This window comes from Chinchilla lanigera, unplaced genomic scaffold, assembly GCF_000276665.1.
Source record: "Chinchilla lanigera isolate Chin_1 unplaced genomic scaffold, ChiLan1.0 scaffold00009, whole genome shotgun sequence".
Taxonomy (NCBI): Eukaryota; Metazoa; Chordata; class Mammalia; order Rodentia; family Chinchillidae; genus Chinchilla; species Chinchilla lanigera.
The window spans coordinates 2,244,561-2,263,985 of NW_004955410.1; the positions used below are offsets into that span (position 1 = coordinate 2,244,561).

Sequence of the window (19,425 nt, forward strand, 5' to 3'; positions counted from 1 at the left end):
GACCAAATCAAGTAAAAAGTCAGGCTTCTCTACTTTCCCCACTTATTATAGTTTACCTGGCTATGCTGCATACTGGCTTGTGACATCAAGCAAGTCACCCCTTCTCTGTCTATCAAAATAGAAATAGGCCCCTATATACTTACAGAGCTATTATGAAGTTTACTTCACAAATCTTTAGAAAGTACTTAGGAGACTGTGCTTGGCTAATAGTTGCTTAACAGATATGTTTGTCTTTTATTTTGGGGGACAGGATCTCACTCTGTGGTTTAGGCTAGCTTTGAACTCACTATGAAGCCCAGACTGGCCTTGAACTCATGGTACTCCTCCTGCTTCAGCCTCGCTAGTCCTAGGATTATAGTTGTGTGTCATCATGCCCGGCTGCTTAGCTAATATTATTATTATAAAAAAATGGGTTAACCTTATGCCATCATAGCAAAGACATACGGCTAGTAGTGTATTTATAATAAAGTTATAAGTAACTGATTTCTGCATGGTTTAGCCATGCTTCTCTGTAGCAATACACAACATATCTCATCTAGCCTTGGAAGCATTTCAGAAATGACCATATTGCACTTTGGATATTTTAAAACATGTCCTAGAACACAGAAGCAAAAATTGGCACAACTGGACATAGAATCCAGATTTCATAAATTACACATGATAGTATTTTACTACCTCTACATTAAAGATCATGTAACTAGAATATTTTACATTAAAAAGTCAAAAAATGTGTGAAGACCAATTTCAAGATAAGATTTCTGTTCCAGTGAAGAAGCACTCAGGCTTCTGATGGGGTAGAAACTGAAATCAGTGAGACGGAGGCAAACACCCCTCTGGCCTTTCCTGCAGTTGGACTCTGGGAGATTGTCTGCTCCTACAATAAACATGGTCCTTCCTTCTGCTTTGGATCCCAATAGGAGTTATTCAGAAGAAAATGTGCTCAATGAAGTAATGCCTTATAAGCTATAAATACATATTGATCATGTATCCACGAATAGTGAATAAGGTTATATTTTTATTTATACAACTAGAATATTTTTGTTATTTAATAGGTAGAATGTATTTTGCCAAATAGTTATCAAATAGTGGGTATCGTTATCATGCCTGCTGAGGAGAGTTTCCTTTGCAAGGTGTATATTTTAAAAATAGTGACAGTTATTGAATAAGTGTGTAAGGTTTTTCTTGGCATGAATAAGAAAAGAAAAATAAAAAGTGGGAGAGCTTTAGTAGAACAAAGGACCCTCTGAGGGAGGAGGCTAGGAGACAAAGAATTTATTGGGCTGGGTTGGAGGTAGAGTTTACATGGGTGGTCAGAGTGACGTGGCAAACGCAGATTGGAGGAATGTTGGTCTGCCAGAGAAAAGGAAACTGGAAGTTGAGGGGAGGCGGGAGTTAGTTTTTGAGTGACACCCTGTGGTCTTGGGGCCCCACGCCCTGTTGGATCTCCGCCATGATGACCTGGCAGATTTTTCCATATGGGGGGAAACCCATCATTCCCGTCTTTTTGTTGTTAAAGGGACGATGACTCAAACTGCTTCCTGCTGACAGGGAGCATCGTGATGGGGGCTGTTGTAGTCTGGAAAGACGGGTCAGACCCATGCAGAAGCTGGTACCTGGAGTCTCGGCCCAGACTAGTAGCGCTCTAGTGGTGAGGGCTCCTAACCTAGACTGGATAAAGCTTGAAAAACTTTACAGAGAAAAGGTGTTGTAAGCAGCACAATAATGATCATGGTAAGTGGACCAAGGACGGGAAGTAGAGTAGGTGCCCATGAGTCAAGAGTTGATCCCTACCAAGAGGGCGTGGACCAGGGGGTCATCTTTGCATTTTTCATCCACATATTTGTGAAGCTTTTTTTTTATCTTATCCATGACGATACCTGATTGGTTGACAACATAGCAGCATTCTTCTCCCAACATAGCACACATTCCTCCCTTTTTAGCTGTTTTAACATCCAGTGCCTTGTGGTTTTGGAGAGTAGCTATGGACCTTGAGACTGGTTTAACGTTGTCAGCCAAATCTGCTGACAACTTTGCTTAGAAATGAGAAATGAGCTTTATTAATGATGGGTTTCTGTCCATGTGGAAAAATATACCAGGTCATTATGATGGAGATTCAACAGGACATGGGGCCCAAAACCACAGGGTGTCACTCAAAAACTAACTCCCACCTCCCCCCAACTTCCAGTTTCCTTTTGGCTGGCAGACCGACGCTCCTCCAATCAGTGTTTGCGACATCACTCTGACCAACCATGTAAACTCCACTCCCAACCCAGCCCAATAAATTTTTTGTCGCCCAGCCTCCCATTTCACAGGGTCATTTGCATTCTCCAGCAGCTCTCTTGAGTCTGCAATAAAGGCTCTTTTTGGGTTTTATTTTTCTTTTCTCATTCGCTCCAAAAAAAAAACCCTACAAAGTATAATAGCTATAATTATCGATTCAGAGGATTTCACCTCCAAAAAAATTACACTTTAGATTCAAAACTAAATATTTTAATTCATGCACATCTAAAACTACTCAAAACTATTAATATGAACAGAAGCTATTTTTAGTATATTCCTACCTAGAAACCTGTAGAGGGATAGCTTTCCCTTACCCTGATCTCTCACCAAGGTTGAATTTTTGCTTGCTTTATTGTAGAGAAAAATGAAGTTCTAATGTTATTTGACTGTAAATCAGTTAAATCTAAAGCAAGGCTAATATATTGCAATCAGTCCAGAAAATTATACCTACATTATTCACATGGTATTAATTTTTAAATTTCTCAGAACTTAGTGACAGAGACCAGGGTTATATTTCTTTTGTACCTTTCTGCAGTGTACATTGTTAAAAAAATATTTCTGACAGACTAATTTTTATGAAGCTTATTAGTAGTAATTGCACTTATACTCTTTTGAAGAGCCAAGGACTCTTAATAGCTCTCAATTTTGAAATAATTGTGGAAAATAAGATTTTATACAGCCCAGGAAACCAAGTTTGAATGACCTGATTAGTACAGAGAGAGCCGGCTGAAGTTCACTTACCAAATGTATAAAATATAAGCAAATTCCAAATAATAGTAAGCAGAAAATGAACAGAAAAATGGATTTGAAAAACTTTATATGGTCTCTGCACGTCTATGTCGGGGGCCAAAGGAAAGGGAGTAGCAGATGTTTCCATGTGGAGTGGTGGGATTGTGGAAACACACCACATGAGAAAGGGACAGTCACTAGTCTCTCATGACTAGTGGGGACGTCTTACCTTGACTATGCAAAGGGCCGCCTCCCTCAGTTGCTTGTAAAATGTGTACGCTTGTTCTGTCTTCCTATTGGAAGCATCCATAGCTCTCTTGGAACATCAGAGAGAATTCTGACAGAACAAAGATTCAGAAACACGACTGCGGAGAAGGAGTGACATGATCAAGTCACTACACACTCAAAACCCCTGTCAGGGGCCACCTGGTACCCTGGGACCTGACTGCCAGCCCAGCCTAGCCCAGGGGTCTTCAGCTGTGCCCAGCTTGTGCGTCCACCCTGCCCCATGTCATGGCTGGTCACCACGATGTGGGCGCCTTTGACACCATCCCAGGCAGAATCCTCAGTGTCCCTCTGAGCACAGAGCACAGGCACTCAGCACATAGACTTGCCGTGCTTTGGCCTACACTGACATTTGCATTTGTCTCTTAGTCTATATAGAAATGTTCCACTGCCTAAAACTGCACTTTGTGTCCTTCCTCACACATGAGTTGTGTTCACTTGCCATGGGGTTTTGCTCAGGCTCACTCTAGACAGGGCACCCTCCCTCACTCCCTCAGCCTCTCCCTGTGGACCTGAGCCACGCCCCATGCACACATGTGTGCATACGCCACACGAGTCCATGTCCTTTCAGGTCAATTAGATAAAGCTTTTATTCATCCTCTGAAACTAGAAACATTTCTCTTCCTATTTTGGACTCCTGTGGCTTCCCATTTCTAGGTAGCATAGATCTTACATAGTATTTGTGGTAATCAACACACTTTCTTGTGTAGTGCATAAAAATGTGTTTTTGTAAACACGTGTTATCAGATTCTTACTTCATCATTTGTTAGCTTTGTGATCTGAGTGTCAGGTGCAAAATGTCTTAGTTCTCTTACCTGCGTGATAGGTATTACACTAGTAGGTTTGCTGTGAGATGAAGTGGAATGATGCACATGAAGTCTTAGAACACTATTAGCACTTAATATGTGTCCAGTGTTAAGTGAACATAGCTAGCACATAATTTTGAACTTTGAATTAGTGTTTTTAAAGCATTACTATTTCATAGCTTTCAGGTAATTTCTAGTATTCGTTGACAAATAGGGCTTTAATTTTATAGTCTAAATTTACAAGGTTAAAGCACAATATGTATTTACTGTATCAATTAATATTTATCTTAGTGATTCAAAAACCTTACATAAATTAGGAAATTATGTAAAATAAATGTCAGTATGAAAATATAAGTAAAAACCTGCATATTTCCATAAACAGAGAATTCCATCTGGCATAGGCAAGCAGCCGTTTCTGTTTTTTGGGCTGTTTGCCTACCGCCAGATATGCCTGAAATAAATTTCTAGAGAGCAAAAATAATCAGAGAAAACAGCTTTCCTAAACTGATGAAATGCACAGCGCAATGTATGCTGACCAGAAAAAATTTTTTAAGTCTGGCAGGGAATAATTGGAGGGTTTTAACTCTCAGTGAAGGTGGTTCTTTTGAGGGAGATGATATTTGTTGCTAAGGTCAAAATAAAATTACGTGTAGAACCTTAAGTTAATGAAAATTAAAGAGGAAAATGTATATAAAGATAAAGGGACGTATTGTTTGTCATTGGGTTTACTTTTTTTTAATCTTTTGGGGGGAGTAAAGCATTCTTATATCTGATGTGTCTAAAAACCAGTTATATAGTGATAATAACACCCAGAAGTTAAAAGTATCACATTCCTCAAACTTACTTTCTGTAACTTGGTTTAGCCCCTCGGCTCTCTAGGCTGGCATTTGTGGCTCGGGGTTTCCACATCTGTGTCAGGCCCACCCGATGGCTCTTGCAGGACAGGGCTCTGTCCCCAGGTGGAAGTGCAGGACGCTCCCGTGCCGCACCTCGCACTAGGGCCCCGTCGCCTGTGTGCCCCTCCTTTCCCGCACCAGTTCACTGAACTTTAAATCAGTGTAAAGTTTCTCTTGTTGTCTGGAAGAAATGCAGTAAGATCTGCCTCTCACAACTGCATAACTTAAGAGAAAAATAAATGGATGTACCATTAAATACCAAGGTGGAAAGTTAGAAAAAAGGAAGGAAGGAAGCAAGGAAGCAAGGAAGGAAGGAAGGAAGGAAGAAAGAAAGAAAGGGAAAGGAAGGAAGGAAGGAAGAAAGGAAGGAAGGAAGAAAGGAAGGAAGAAAGAAAGAAAGAAAGAAAGAAAGAAAGAAAGAAAGAAAGAAAGAAAGAAAGAAAGAAAGAAAAAGAAAGAGAGAGAAAGAAAAGGTTAAAAGAAATATTTACAAAAAGATTGAAGGGAAGGAGAGGAACAGATCGCTACACAAGTCCCAGAGAAAAACCATTTTCTTCTGCAAGAGAAATCGATGAAGATGTCATGACCTCAAGAGGCAAAATATGTGCCTGCGTGGATTAGGGAAAGGAAAATAAAGTGACAAAAAAGAAAGCACGGGGGTTGTGTTAATGGTCTGTACGATCTTCACGTATTACCTACCTTTAAAAAATGAAATTCAATCAATGAATGCTCGGTATTTTTCTCTTAGTGCATAAAATGAAGGTTTTTCCTTTACCAGTGCAGTCTGGTGTCCGAGTCTCTGACCTTGGACATTGAATAGGGCCTGCCCTGAACTCAGAGCTGCCGCAGATCGAGGACTTGGGCTACAGAGCCACAGCGGCCTGTGTGGAACATTTCCATCGCTCTGGAGGAGTCCATTGTTTGCCTCTGTGGCAGTGCAGCCATGAGCCACATGTGACTCACCCATGCTGCCGGGCAATGTTGTTTTCCTCTTTAATTAAGTGGAATTAAATAAAGAGATGCGACTCGTGGCCACATAGCATTGCACAGTGCAAATCTACCCGGAGTCACACTTTCAGGACAAGAATATTTTAGATGAATTGGATCCACAAAAGGATTTCCTTTGGGAAAATGCAGCAGGCCAAGGTATTTCCTGTGATACCTCCTCACGCCCGCTCTCGCAGAGGTCAGGAATTTTGCCCCGTATAGTTGATGCTGTTAAGTAGGATACACAAAGACAACTAATAGGCGAGGTCTGCAGCCATCTCTGCAGAGCTCTCCTCAGAAGCAACATTTGAATTTAATCTCAAGGAAAAATGAGTGATCCCTAGAGCTGGAGAGTCAGTAAGGGAGGGCAGTGGCTGGGGGCAAAGGTGGAAAAGGCACACAATCAGGAAGTACCTGACTATTCAAAGTAACTTCCATGCAAAAGGCCAGAGAAATTTGAAAACATATAAAATATGCATTTTAACGTACTGCCCCCACGACAGGCTTCACATACTTTTGTCTTTTCCCATAGAAAACGTTAATTCCCTTACACATACATTATGAGTTTTACGTTCCTCCCATTTTTTAAACATCACTGATGTTTTAATCATTAAATAAAGTAGGCAAAATTGCAACATTGCTGCCAAAATTTATTACTTGGACAAGATTGAGATTCAGGAAATTTATTGCCATGATGTCACCAACAACTTATAATTTATAAGATTTTGGATTAGACATCAGCACAGTTATTATTTCCTCTAATGCCGTACGTCGCCTCATAACATTCAGGAAATCCAAAAGACAAAGAGAAAGAGTAGTCTTGAAAGCTAAAAATAGTCGTTGAAAACTGATGCAATCATGTAACAAGATATGGTGCAATAACTTACATGATACGTTCAGGGTATCTGCTAAAGCAATTAGAGTCCATGTGGCCGGAGTTTTGTTTAGGTATTACACAGAATGCAAACTGTTTCAGCTCAGGACAGACACAGCAGCTATGTGCTTTTAAAGTGTGCATGGATCCCAGCACTCAAAGGCTGAGGCAGATCACTGTGAGTTCGGAGCCAACCTGGACTGCACAGCGAGATCCTATCTCAAAAGAAGCAAGCAAACAAAAGAACATGTACACGGGTCCTAGGATTTTCCCTCTTATTATTTGTAAATGATCTAGCATTGTCAAAAACAGAAAGTGATTGGGTAGCAATCAGAATTCAAAAGGCTTTCTCAGTAGAACCAGTGAAATATGCAATATATTACGGAAGAGGACGTAAGGTCGTAAACAAATAATTATATTAACACAAGTTCTTTCACAGTAGGGCAATAGCCTCACATGTCTAAGGAATTATTCACTGGGAAATAGAGCTCTTCACAGTAGTAGCAATAAATACACAAAAATACTAAAGAGTGCTCCCTTTTTAAAATTAATACATAGTCTACTTAGTATTCTTGTATTTTATTAAACTCCCAACAAAATACTTTAATGAATTAGCAGCTATGCTCATTTTCCAAAAATGGCACATGAAGAAAATTACTTTTCCTAGATTAAATGATACTTTTCTTCAAAAATCTTCTTTCAGCTTGTCGCTCGTCCTGCCAAGGGAGGGATGAATGCTTAGTACTTGGGGGAAGCTAAGGCACTCACATAGAACTAACGTCTGCTTTAATTTTTACTAATGAAAATACAAGCAGCCATTTTCACTGTGGCGTGAGAGACTTCCATCAGTGTGAGACAGAATGATTTTACTGTAGCAAATATAAACTTTGGAAACGGGGAGATGATTTTTGGAGGTATACAAAGTCCATTTTATGTGCATGGTTTCAATGTATCTTCACATCAATTATGAGACTTGCTCATCCTGTTACGGAGGAGGAATCTGGGTTTAATGAGGATTTAGGGGTCTGCCCAGAGTCCAAGCCACAGGTAACACTCTGCCCAGTTCCAGCACTTTGGATCCCAAGTAGGGGTAGGAATTTTACACTACAAACATCAGTGCATAAGAAATGCCATTTTACTGCTGCATTCAGAAATAAGGTTACATTTATTCCATTCCCCCATCTGACTGAGCTGGAAGGGAGATGCAATTTGCTTTGTCCTTCTACAGAATCATGTGGGAACATAAAAGATTTACACTGTAGGCAGTCATAGATTTGGGTAAGAGTTACACTGAGCAGAGAGATATTGGGTATCTGTAAAGGAGGCGATTAACTTAGTATTTATTTATGGAGTTTTTGAACATAAGGAAGGAAATGTCTGAATATATTACCTGACACCATGACAAAGAATAGTTTTCATCTTTCTTGACCCATAACCAATGTGCTTAACCTTTCTTCCTGTGAAGTCTAAACCTTTACATTGTAAATCAAATACTACATGAGACTGGAAGTCCTTCTCGTCTACCTTGGCATTCTCTGATTAACTTGGACATATGATCCCAGGCACTAGGGCCTCATTCTTTGAAGGAGAACTCTACTATATTTGTCAGTGTTGTAAAATGTTGCATGAGTACAAAAATAGTAGCAACATTCGAAAAGTATTTCCCAGCACACCACCTTTTCTCCGTCCTTCTAACATAATTTACTCCTACATATAAAATTTTTAAAACGTTTCCTATGATTTGTTTTAGTAGAGTGCATATTTTTCCTCAGCTTATCTGTTTCCTAATTTTAATGGAAATACACATATATATCAAAATAGTCATTAGAAGTTCCTTCTATGAGTTGACATATGTCAACAATTTTCATGATAATTGTCACATTCAAGAATTGATGATACATTGTATGTAGGGACAAGTTTAATATTTCTCAATTTATGTAAACCTCTTTAATAATACTTCTTTCATATTAGGTTTAGAAATTTGACAATAAACATGAGTGTTCATTTTTCATATTATTCCAGGATGATTTTGATATAGGTATAATTAATATAATAAAAATAAATAACATTCGTTTTTTATTTTGCTACATTAAAAATGTCGCATATAAATTTTGTAATCCTCGTAGTAAGTCGTTAAGGGTACATACTCTTATGCACCCTGGCTTTTGGGGCCAGAGGCTCAGACATGTGAATTGGTAACCAGAGATCCACCTTGGGTCCTGGCCTGGTTGCGCTAGGGCCCGCTCACCACCCTTGCTGCTGTAACTTAGGACAGTTCCCAGGAATCCCAGGAGTGACCACACAGTGTGCACTTTAGACACGTCGCAGGATCCACGCAGGGAGCTGACACGCGAGAACACTGCCGGCTGCTTCCCTTTTCGTTTCCTCCCTAATTCAGAGGAGGTTTAAGAGTCATAATTTGAAACCCTGCCATTAGTTCCACCAGGAATATTAAATGTTAAATACAGTGATCCTTACTGACCATAAAAGGAACAACATTTACTATTCTAAGAAGATAGAAAAATATTTTTATGTGAATAGTAGAGAAACTGCCAAAAAAGCTATTTTAATTCAGGCTGTGGACAAGTTAATGTCTACTGGAAAAAACATACATATTCTGCCCTAATTAATTCCCAGGGCACCTGGGTCTAAAAAGCATGTTCGGAAATGTTTCCAAAAGCACTCCACGGGCACACACAGGTTACAGAAGTTAGTCCTGCAAATCGGCTACATATTTAGCAAGGTGTGTGTTGTCTCACTGTGTGCCGCCATCCTGCTCCGGGTTGCAGCTTAGTTTTGTATGCAGTCAGAAGTTCTTTCCTGTCTCTGCGTGTCAGGACCCAACACAGTAGGCTTCTCCCGGATACAAATGTGCGTGTGCTCTGATGGCACCAGCAGGCTCACACCCACCCACAGTGCCATGTCTTCCTTTTAGGGGGCAGAGAAGGCTGGACTCGGTCAGGTACCTGACTGCTGCGATGTTGCTTAAAAGTTCAGCAGCTTCATTGGAGCCCCAAAATCCTAACAGGCAGCGTGGGGAAAAGGCAGCAGCACTGGCTATCTAGCACTTGTTGCTGGAAAGTACCCACAAAAACAGTACAACTGTGTAAAATATCCCAGGCGCCTACTGGAGTGGAATGCTGTGTTCTTCTTTATCAAGGAAGAAAATGGGTCACTTTATTTAAATTTAAAAGAATTTCTTCCAGAGTCATTACAATAGATCTTGGCACACCTGTTTGAAAAAATGCCTACTCTCTCCCTCCCTGGCCTCCCCTTGTCCCTTAGCTTTGCACACTGTGACTTGCACTTTGGTCTCTGATACTAAAAGCTGCCACCCTAAGCAGATATTTGACAAGAATAGCTGTTTTGATCCACGTAATTCATTTTGTCATCACTGAAGTTTACACTCCTTGTAGTACGTGACTATTCAACCTCTCTCTGGGTAGCTGGCATAGTAAAAGCACTTCCTTTGGTAAATATATGAAATTCCTCTTTCCTTTTAACCCACAGGACAACATTTTCAAACTGGAGGACTCGCATTTTGAAAACGGCCGTGGGAAGAGCCCATACGACCCCAAACTTCTGACGGCATCTCTTCTCATAGGTACGTGGTGGACAATCTTTCCACAGTGAGACCCTCTGAGTAAGCGCCAGCTTGCAAATTATTTTTCATCTACTAAGATTTTCCTTTATTAACCACCAGTAATTTTAGGAGGAGAACACCAGTGATGGACGTACGCATTCTGAAGATGATGAAAAACATTGAATATTGTTTTAGTTCTGAAAATTTAACCTGATTCTTCATCACAGTGCTTTAATGGTTACCTTTAAAAGAACCTGCTCAGTGTTTATACATCCTCATCTGAACAGGACTTTGTTAAAATAATTGATTTTTATTTCAAGGAGAAAGGTACTTAAAGAATTCCAAGAAATGGCATGAAGGGTGTCATTCTGCCCCTGCTGTCAATCATGGCCCGGGCTGCGGGCCCGTCTCCCCGGGTCACAGCGCACCCTCTCCACATTTTCCCTCAGATGGAGGGACCGCTTCGTGTTATTCTGAATCCGCTCGTTTTGCTCCCACACTCCCTTGATGAGCCATGCGGAGGGAAACTGCATCCACGTTTAGTGGCTTAGGTCGCTCTCCTTTTGCAATTAATTAAGTGCAGCTCAGTATTTTATGTGATTTTCTCTACCACTTCCTCTAGCTATTCTTTCAAGCTTTCTGTTTTTCCTCTTTTCCTTCAGCTTTACAGACAGGGAGGGAATGCTTAGTTAGAAATATGAAGGTGGAAGTAGGCAGAAGTAGGAATTTGTACTCTGTATTGAAAGCCAAATAATTTATTTGTATGTCCTTTTAACTATCTCTGCACTGTAGTTAAATAAATAGACAAACCAAAAGTGATCGATCAGGAAGCAATTTTCTCTCCTTCCCCTCCTCCTTCCCTCCCTCCTCCCTTCCCTTCTTCCTTCCTTCCTTTCTTTTTCCTTCCTTCCATCCTTCCTTCCTTCCTTCTTTCCTTCCTTCCCTTTTTTCTTCTTTTGAATTTGTCTCCTTTTTGGTAGCTTTGAGCTTACTACCAACATGTAAACATTCTGGATAATGATTTTGCTCCTGAATATTTCTTCTACATAATCATGTGTAAATTTTTTTAAAAAACATGTGTAAATTATGTAGTATTCTCCCTTACCTTTAAAATAGAAACAGTAACTATTTGATAATACAATAAAAATAATAGTGAAATTCATCAAATATAAAATTACTAGTGGGATTTTGAATAGTAAATCTAGGTTTATAAACATAAATTTAGTTATTACCTGAGGTGTCATAAGTTCATCAAGTTTTTCATTTTTATTTTATGAGGAACAATTTTTCTACTCATTAAAGTAAAACAGTGGTCACATTACCTACTCCAGAATTTGCTTTATGCCTCATCTCTGTTTCACTGAGAATAAAAGCGTTGCAGTGTAAATTCTCTTCCATTGCTTTTTGCATTTAGACAATTTTATTCCACTCGATCCATCCAGAGAGCTCCTTAAGCAAAGCGTAAGGGTGAAAGAATGCCGCTCACTTAGCACACTCACAGGCTCCCCCTCTTGGGATCCGGTGACTACCACAGACTCCTTCCTCCGCCTCACATTTGCCTTAACTTCGAAAATGGCCTTAAACAAACAGGCGGCGTCACCCTTTGTCCTAACGTACAACCTGTATTTATTTAAAGTGCACACTGAAAAAATACTGGATTTTTCTCAAAGTCAGCATGTACAAATGTGTCCAAAGCAGCTTTAGTTTGTGGTATGTTCCTCAGCAGGGATTTGCTTGATTATTTATTTAATATTCCATTGAGAAAGGACGATGACAGGTGGGAATTGCATTCCTCCTATGGTATGCAGCTGCACACAGTCCACAAAGGGTATGAAACTCCCGTAGTTTTGGTTTTGCATGATAATTTCTTTTTAAAAGCTGTGTGGGTTAATGAAAAGGGAGAGACATGGGGGACATTCAGAGAGTCAAGTGGTTGAGAAAAAACAATAGACGTTCGAGAGAAACAACCTCAATATGGGATTCCAGACCTAACATACCAATTCAGCAAGGTAATTTAATAACCAGCAGAGATATAAAGTTCTTAATGACAAGGCTCAATGATTTAGTTTTTGAGTACTTGAACAGTAAGGTACTGAAATGAGAACAGACCATCATAGGTCCCATCGTATCTCTCAAACTACCAGCAAGTCCATTTTAATTCAAGAGCAGTAACTCCTTAGATTGAGATTGTTTCCTTCCTAACTGGGTTATAAATTATTCCTCTCACATCACATTTAAAGTTCCTCATTGAGTTTTTCTTGGCATTTTCATATCCTGCTTTACAGAGAATGTGCACTGATTTAATAGAGCTTTTAACACAAATATTGTCCACAGCACTTCTGAAAATCTTTTAGGTGCAGAGGTTTCAAGGCGCTGTCTCTGAAGTACTCAGCTTGTTCTTTGCGCATCTGCAGAAAGCCATTACGAAAACCTATCACCCCGTACACCCCCGCATTTCAGCACATAGTATAGAGCTTGGGTTCCAAGCTGGAAAATAAAACTACATGGTTGGCTCAAGCCCCCTGCAACCTGGACAGATCAATCTTGACAACAGATATTTTTCATACTTCCAATCCCAGTACAAAATGGTTTCAATCACTAGTACACTGTAAAACCGGATGACAGCTAAAACATTTCATTTACGTAAAGAATCAAGGTTTAGGATAACTTCTTTCCAAAATGCCCTGAATTTTTTAAATGATAACTGTAGAAGATATGGTTTCTCCCCCTTGACTGACACATGTCCAAAGAATTAAGTTCCCAAAACCTATAACATGCCCTCAGTATTTCCGATCATCTAAGGAAAGTTAGTTTCACCATTCATCTCCTTTGATAGTGATAATTTTGTCAATAAGAAATTGCTCCAGAATTTGCATTTGAAATATTTCTGGTTTTCTGCCACCTGCAAATAGTTTTACGAACTTCTCTTTATTAAAGATAACAGTTGCTCCCCAACTCAGAATAAATGCCAGGTGCGAACACAGCCCAGGAATAAAACCTGGTGTGTTCCACGCTAATTAAGTACCAACTCACGTTTTCATGATGTGAAAGAAATATTCACCTTTAGAAGAATTATATTTCTGCACTGAAATCTTTTCCAGTCAATGTAGCTGTAATGCTTGAGAAACATTCCATCACTAAAAGATATTGAAAACCATTTCAAAGGCCCAGGACTTTCTAAGGTTATATCTTCAAGCTGAAGTTTTGCCTTGCCTCTGGAAGGAACACAATTTGACGTTAGGAAGTGCTCTTCTGGAGTGTCAGAGCAACAAGAAACTCTCTAAATGAGTTAAATATCATGGAGAAAATTATCTGAACCTTTCTGAACCTCAGTTCTCATCTATATATAAATAATGGTGTACCATGCTAATTCTACAAGCTCGATGTGAGGGTTAAGCAAGACAATGTAATAATATACTACTATTTTGAGTGTGTGCCTATTTCTGAAATATATGTGAAGTAGGAACAAATTAACAAGAACAGAAGCTAGTAGCAGTGGTTGCCTGTGGGGAGGAGAAGCAGATCTGACACCTTATAAATTTTATATTTTTAATTTTATACCTTGTTTGTACCTGGAAATTTGCCTTGCTCAAGACAAAAAAAGTTATTTATAAAAGAATAATGTAAGTCACAAAACCTGCATATCTTAAGTACAGAAATGGTGGTCAATAAATATAAAAATGTACAATTTTTTTCCACTCTCAGAGCAGAGAGAGAGACAGAGAGAAGAGGGGGGACATAAATTTCTTTCTTTCCTTCTGTTTCTAATTACTGTGCTGCTCTGAGAGCAGAATTTACTGAAGGTGTTAACAGCATAATGGCTTGGTCACTAGCTTTGTTTGATTTCACTGGCGTTCAGGCCCCCTTTCACCTGTACCAGCAGCTTCATCAGGAAATGTTTTCTGGCCACCTTCTGTTACTCCTCCCCACACCCTTCTCAGGAATTGCAATCTGATACAAGCCATCATTTTACTTGATTTTGAGGTCTGAGCAGAAAGCCTAGAGTACATATGAACTTTGATTTTGAACACAAGCTTCTCAGGAAGCCTGGCCTTGATGGAATACAATTCACACAACTCCTAGGGAAGAATGCTGCGCTTTAATGACAGTTGGAAGCTTCACAGTTGACTCACACAGCCGTTTTCACTTTTGACAGATTCTAGATGTTTATTTAGATCTGTCAGGACCAATTTCTCTTAGTCCAGTCTGCCATGTTTAAGATATCAAACGGCAATGTGACTTTGTTATACTGAACAAAATTTTGATGTACCAGCTCTTAAAGATCAGGGTGGACAGATCAACAACCACTTTTGATGTACATAACAGTTCCTAGAATAGTATAGCATTCTACTGCCAATTTGAGAAAGTTGGGCAAATGTTGTGTTTTCCTTCACTAGTATTTCTAAAGCCAAAAGTGTGAATCCCAATCATAATACCACTTGAATCATTGTAGAAAAACTTTTACCCCAGTATACTACTTTATATTTCCAAAAAGACATATTTATGGTCAGAACATTGCCAATTTAACACTATACTCAAGAATCAACATATAATTTGATAACTGTATAAATATCCTAGAAACTACAAAAGAAGTTGGGCAGTAGGATTGGTTAAGCACATCTGTTCTCCAAGAATAAAGCAATTGAAGGAAAATACATTTAGTATCAGATACCAATCAGGTCATTTCAGATAGCCAGAGAATGATGTACATCTTTAGTACATTGTAGACATGTGGGAGTATATGAAGTGACACATACTATGGGTTAGTACCGTATTTTTTATGTAACATGAAATGCACAAGTAGTATGTTTTACAACCTATATTTTTGGGAAAAATCAACAAAGATGTCATGCATTATCTGAGGCAATGATTCCTGATGAGATTCCCTGCAGAAATCTCTGTAGGAAATCTGCTCTGTGGTCTAGGACAAGGAAACAGTGACTGACCATGAATGTGGACACAAGAGAAAGTGTCGGTAAAGGCCTAGCACTCTGCACCCTCCTGGCCAAGACAATCACCTTGGCTCTTGCCAAAATTGTATACAGGTGGGAGGTGACTGGCTGTGCCTGGAGGCAGCTGGTGCCTAAACTGCAAGCTGCCTTTGGCTTACGTGTCCACTCTTACGCTGAATCCACTTTCCAGTAATGAGCTGAGTCAATCTTCCTTCTACTGACGATGTCTTGTATTTTGTGTGAATGATCATCCTATCTCTGTAAAAGAGGAAATCAGTCTCTCTGCCTTGGCTTGCATTTTACTGGTTTTTGCTATCTTCATATGAAAATGAATGAAACAAAAAGTTCTAGTAAGGCCAGACAAATGAAAGAGAAAGAAACACATTTCTATATCCAAATAAGGGTTTTGTTATTATTATTGTTATTCCAGCTCCCTCCTGAATAGAGGATATGAAATAAAAGCTAAAATCATGAATTTGATTTCTGTAATGAAAATAAAGGACAGAATGGTTAATCACTGTATTCATTACCATTTCTGATTCGTTCTCCGTTTGGGAATGGCGGTCCGATAGTGAAGTGGTGCTCTGACGTACAACTGCTCGGTCTTCACCTGGGCACTGCTCTATTTGACTTTTCACTGTGATCACTTAATACGCTTAGTAGGTGATGAGCTTCAGCTAATAATCTAAAGCTTTTAGTTTGCCCAGGTAGGAAGGACACAAGGCATCCTTCCAGGTGCTGCGACAGGAAAATACTTAAGGTGAGCATCATGTCCCAAAATATTTTAAACTAACATCTCATTCACAGATGAAGAAAAACACCACCTGAAGTTTAAAAATGTACATCACATCTCTGCATCAACTCTGTAAAAATATAAAAAGTGAATCTTAATGAAAATGTCACAAAGATTAAACATAGATTAAAAATATGGAGATAATAGGCTTTATCTCCATCATTCATAATATTAATTAATAATTATTTCAAAGACTTTGAAATTAATAGGTAGCTTATTCCTAGCATTTTTATGTTTTTAAAAAGATTACTTCTTAGCTGTTAGGTAAAATATTATTGCATTACATTTTAATGAGACTGAGTCAGATGCACACTGGACATTTAATTAAATGAAGAAAACACAGCTTCCAAAGGTACCACGATGTGCGGATTTAGGATGACATATCTTTGCCGTGTTTTCTAATCAATACATTGTGTATCTTGGTTACAATTCCATGCAAATGGAGTCTTTTTACCTCATTTTCCAAGACAAGGTGTCTGCCGCACAAGCGCAGTGCTGAGCAGCTGCCTGGACTTGATGCTTCTCTCGTCCTCCACTTCCCTGGGAGTTTAGGAAGGTGAAGTCCCCAAAAACCCAGCAGAGACCCAGAGTCTCTACCAAAGACCTGGCTGTGGCTTGGACAACTGAGAAAATCTACTTCACATTGCAAAGCTCTTCTTTGTGAAGGAAAACTGAGCCTAAAAACAGAGAATATTATAGAAGGCATCAGATTGCTAAGGTCTTCCAAAAGGCAGTTTTACTTGAAGGTTCACAGATAATTCTCCCATTTACCTGACAGGAAAGACAGGGAAGCAGATGATGTTACACAAAAGTTTAAGTTATCATTTATCTATGCACTCTGAATTTCTAAATATTTTGCAAATCAAAGAATGTAAAACCTTAATCCATGCAAATATCAACAGAACACGACTCAGGTTTGCTGTAAGAGTTGTTGTAGGTTACTTGAAGAAATGATTACCATTTTTGGTGTTTTGCTTTGCAAATACAGTAACTCACTGTACATAGGCAGGCAATTATGGTTATCTGGAAGACATAATATGCGGTCCTCCCTGTTTCAAGGCCAGAAAACGTAACTTTTACAAGCCTTGGCATGTTGAAGTGCGGTGCAGCTCGGTGAACCAGGCCTGGTTTGGACGCACCTTGACTGACCAAGGCCTTGGCTGAGCGCCTGGATTCCTTGGACCGTGAAACAGGGATGGCGTCACTTTAATTGTAGGTCTGTTGACAGCTAAGTGAGATAAGGTGACAGTGTCCCGCCAGGGTGCCCGCCTCACCACACAGAGTGGTGTTCAGGGTGTATAACTGCTCTTCCTCCTGCCTTATTTCCTTCGCTTCTGTTCCTTCCTTTCTGGTTGTGATTCCTCCACCCTCCAGGTTAGCCAGAGAGTTTATTCGGTTTAAGGACCGACAGGGCAAAAATCAGGGGAATTCTGAACTGCACTAATTATGGCCTTGGTTTGCCCAACTGAAATGCATCTCTGTTGCATTTGCAGACCGCGGTGGGCCTACTGGGGGCTGTAGAATAGCTCGAGCCAAGTCACAACACTTCTCTCACTAGAAACATTAAAAATAAATACCTGGAAAGAACTGGCAAGGAAAACACTGGTTCTTTCTAAATCAGAGGAAGATCTCGTTAATTCAGATCCCACTAGATTAAAAGTATCTAAAAGGTTTCATCAGCATTAAAAGAAGGTATAAGCAAGATTTTGCAGTGATACCCCACGGGTCTAAATAAGGTTATTAGAGGCATCATAGTCTACAAATAGAATAGGAAATAATGTAGTTTATATTTTGCATTTTGTAAGTTTCTCACTGGTCAGAGTGAAAAAGATTAAAATTTCATGCTTTACCAATGTTTGTAAGGTGGTATTTTACTCAGATGTGTGAGAGACATGAATGATCAAGAACAGCACAACTGATGATTTGATGAAAAATTCCCTTTCATAAGGACATAGAGCAGAGTACATTTAGCTTCCTACAATGATACAGAGAGAGTTTCTGCCCTTGTTGCAGTATGACTGTAACAAGGAGCGTTTGTGAGCTTTCTTGGTTGCTCTTGCCTCCTTGATTTAGGTGCTATCGTGTGGTGTTCTTCTGTCACCCTCCAGATGGAGAGCTGTACGCGGGCACCGCTGCGGACTTCATGGGGAGAGACTTCGCCATCTTCCGGACCCTCGGGCACCACCACCCCATCAGGACGGAGCAGCATGACTCTCGCTGGCTCAATGGTAGGTTGGTGGCAAGGACCGCACGGAGCTGGGAAGCACGCCCTTAGCACACCAGCAGGGCTGGAGGTTTGCTGTGCTCTTGTTGACGGTGGAAACTTCGTAACCATGGGTGTGAGAAAGTTGGTCAAAAAGGGAGATTAAAAACTCAGGAAATATTTGTCTTGTGCCAAATGTGATGGTTCTCAGGCCTTCACTATGGGAAGAAAGAGATCTGGGCTGAGCTACAGAAGGGAAGCAATGGAAAAAGCTAAGCCCTTGACCGACAGTCGCCCCTGGGGGGGTGGGCAGACGGACCTCACAGGGCAGCCCTGACCCCCTCCTCAGTGTGCACCATTTTTTATGGTGTATAAAAGTTTAGCATAGCAGAAAATATGCAAAATGTGTATGCTCTAAAAATAATAGTTTCGTTCTGAATTTTAACTCAGTGCTCCTAACATAGACTATCTAGAGGTTGGTTTATTTTTTTAATCATTCACTCACACATACTACAGTGATTATTCTAGTGGTGTCTGTAATGATGTCATGGGTTTTATTATTACTTCATCATCAGTATTTAAATCTGCCATGAGTCTCATCAAGTCAGGCTGCCCAATCCCCAGCCCCCATCTCTGACCTTTGCTTTGGTTGCTCAACTTTATCAGTGAGCACAAAGCTGCAGTTTACAGTTCACCTTTTGTCTCAGAAGTGCGATTGGTTCTCTCACCCTGAAATTCTGCCACATTTATTGTTCCTACCTTTACTTCCAAGAACCCCAAAACTATTTCCATCGCTTCCCTCTTTTAGTGGTCGACTGAGAAAGATACCGCAAGCCTAGTGCTCAGTGAGGGCGCACGGAGCCTGAGCTGTGTGTTTGTTCTGAGCAGTGCGCTGTTCCAAGTGACAATGCTAAACATAGCGCAGACCTCAGACTGCCTCAGCCAGTGTCTCCGTCATCTTTTATCAGCATTTCTGACTGCCTATTGTGTTTTGTGTGCTAGGGACAAAGACATAACTCTTACTGTGCTCATCTGAC

The 19,425-nt window shown here is 40.0% G+C and overlaps 1 protein-coding gene across 1 annotated transcript in view; it reads left to right on the forward strand.

Moving 5' to 3' along the window:
- Nucleotides 1-19,425, forward strand: part of Sema3a (sema domain, immunoglobulin domain (Ig), short basic domain, secreted, (semaphorin) 3A) — a gene marked incomplete at its 5' end in the record, with an annotated part of 198,255 nt that overhangs the window by 98,473 nt on the left and 80,357 nt on the right. Inside the window, 2 exon segments of the mRNA XM_005377190.2 lie at nt 10,368-10,461; nt 18,294-18,413. Of these exon segments, the coding sequence (XP_005377247.1) occupies nt 10,368-10,461; nt 18,294-18,413 (214 nt within the window).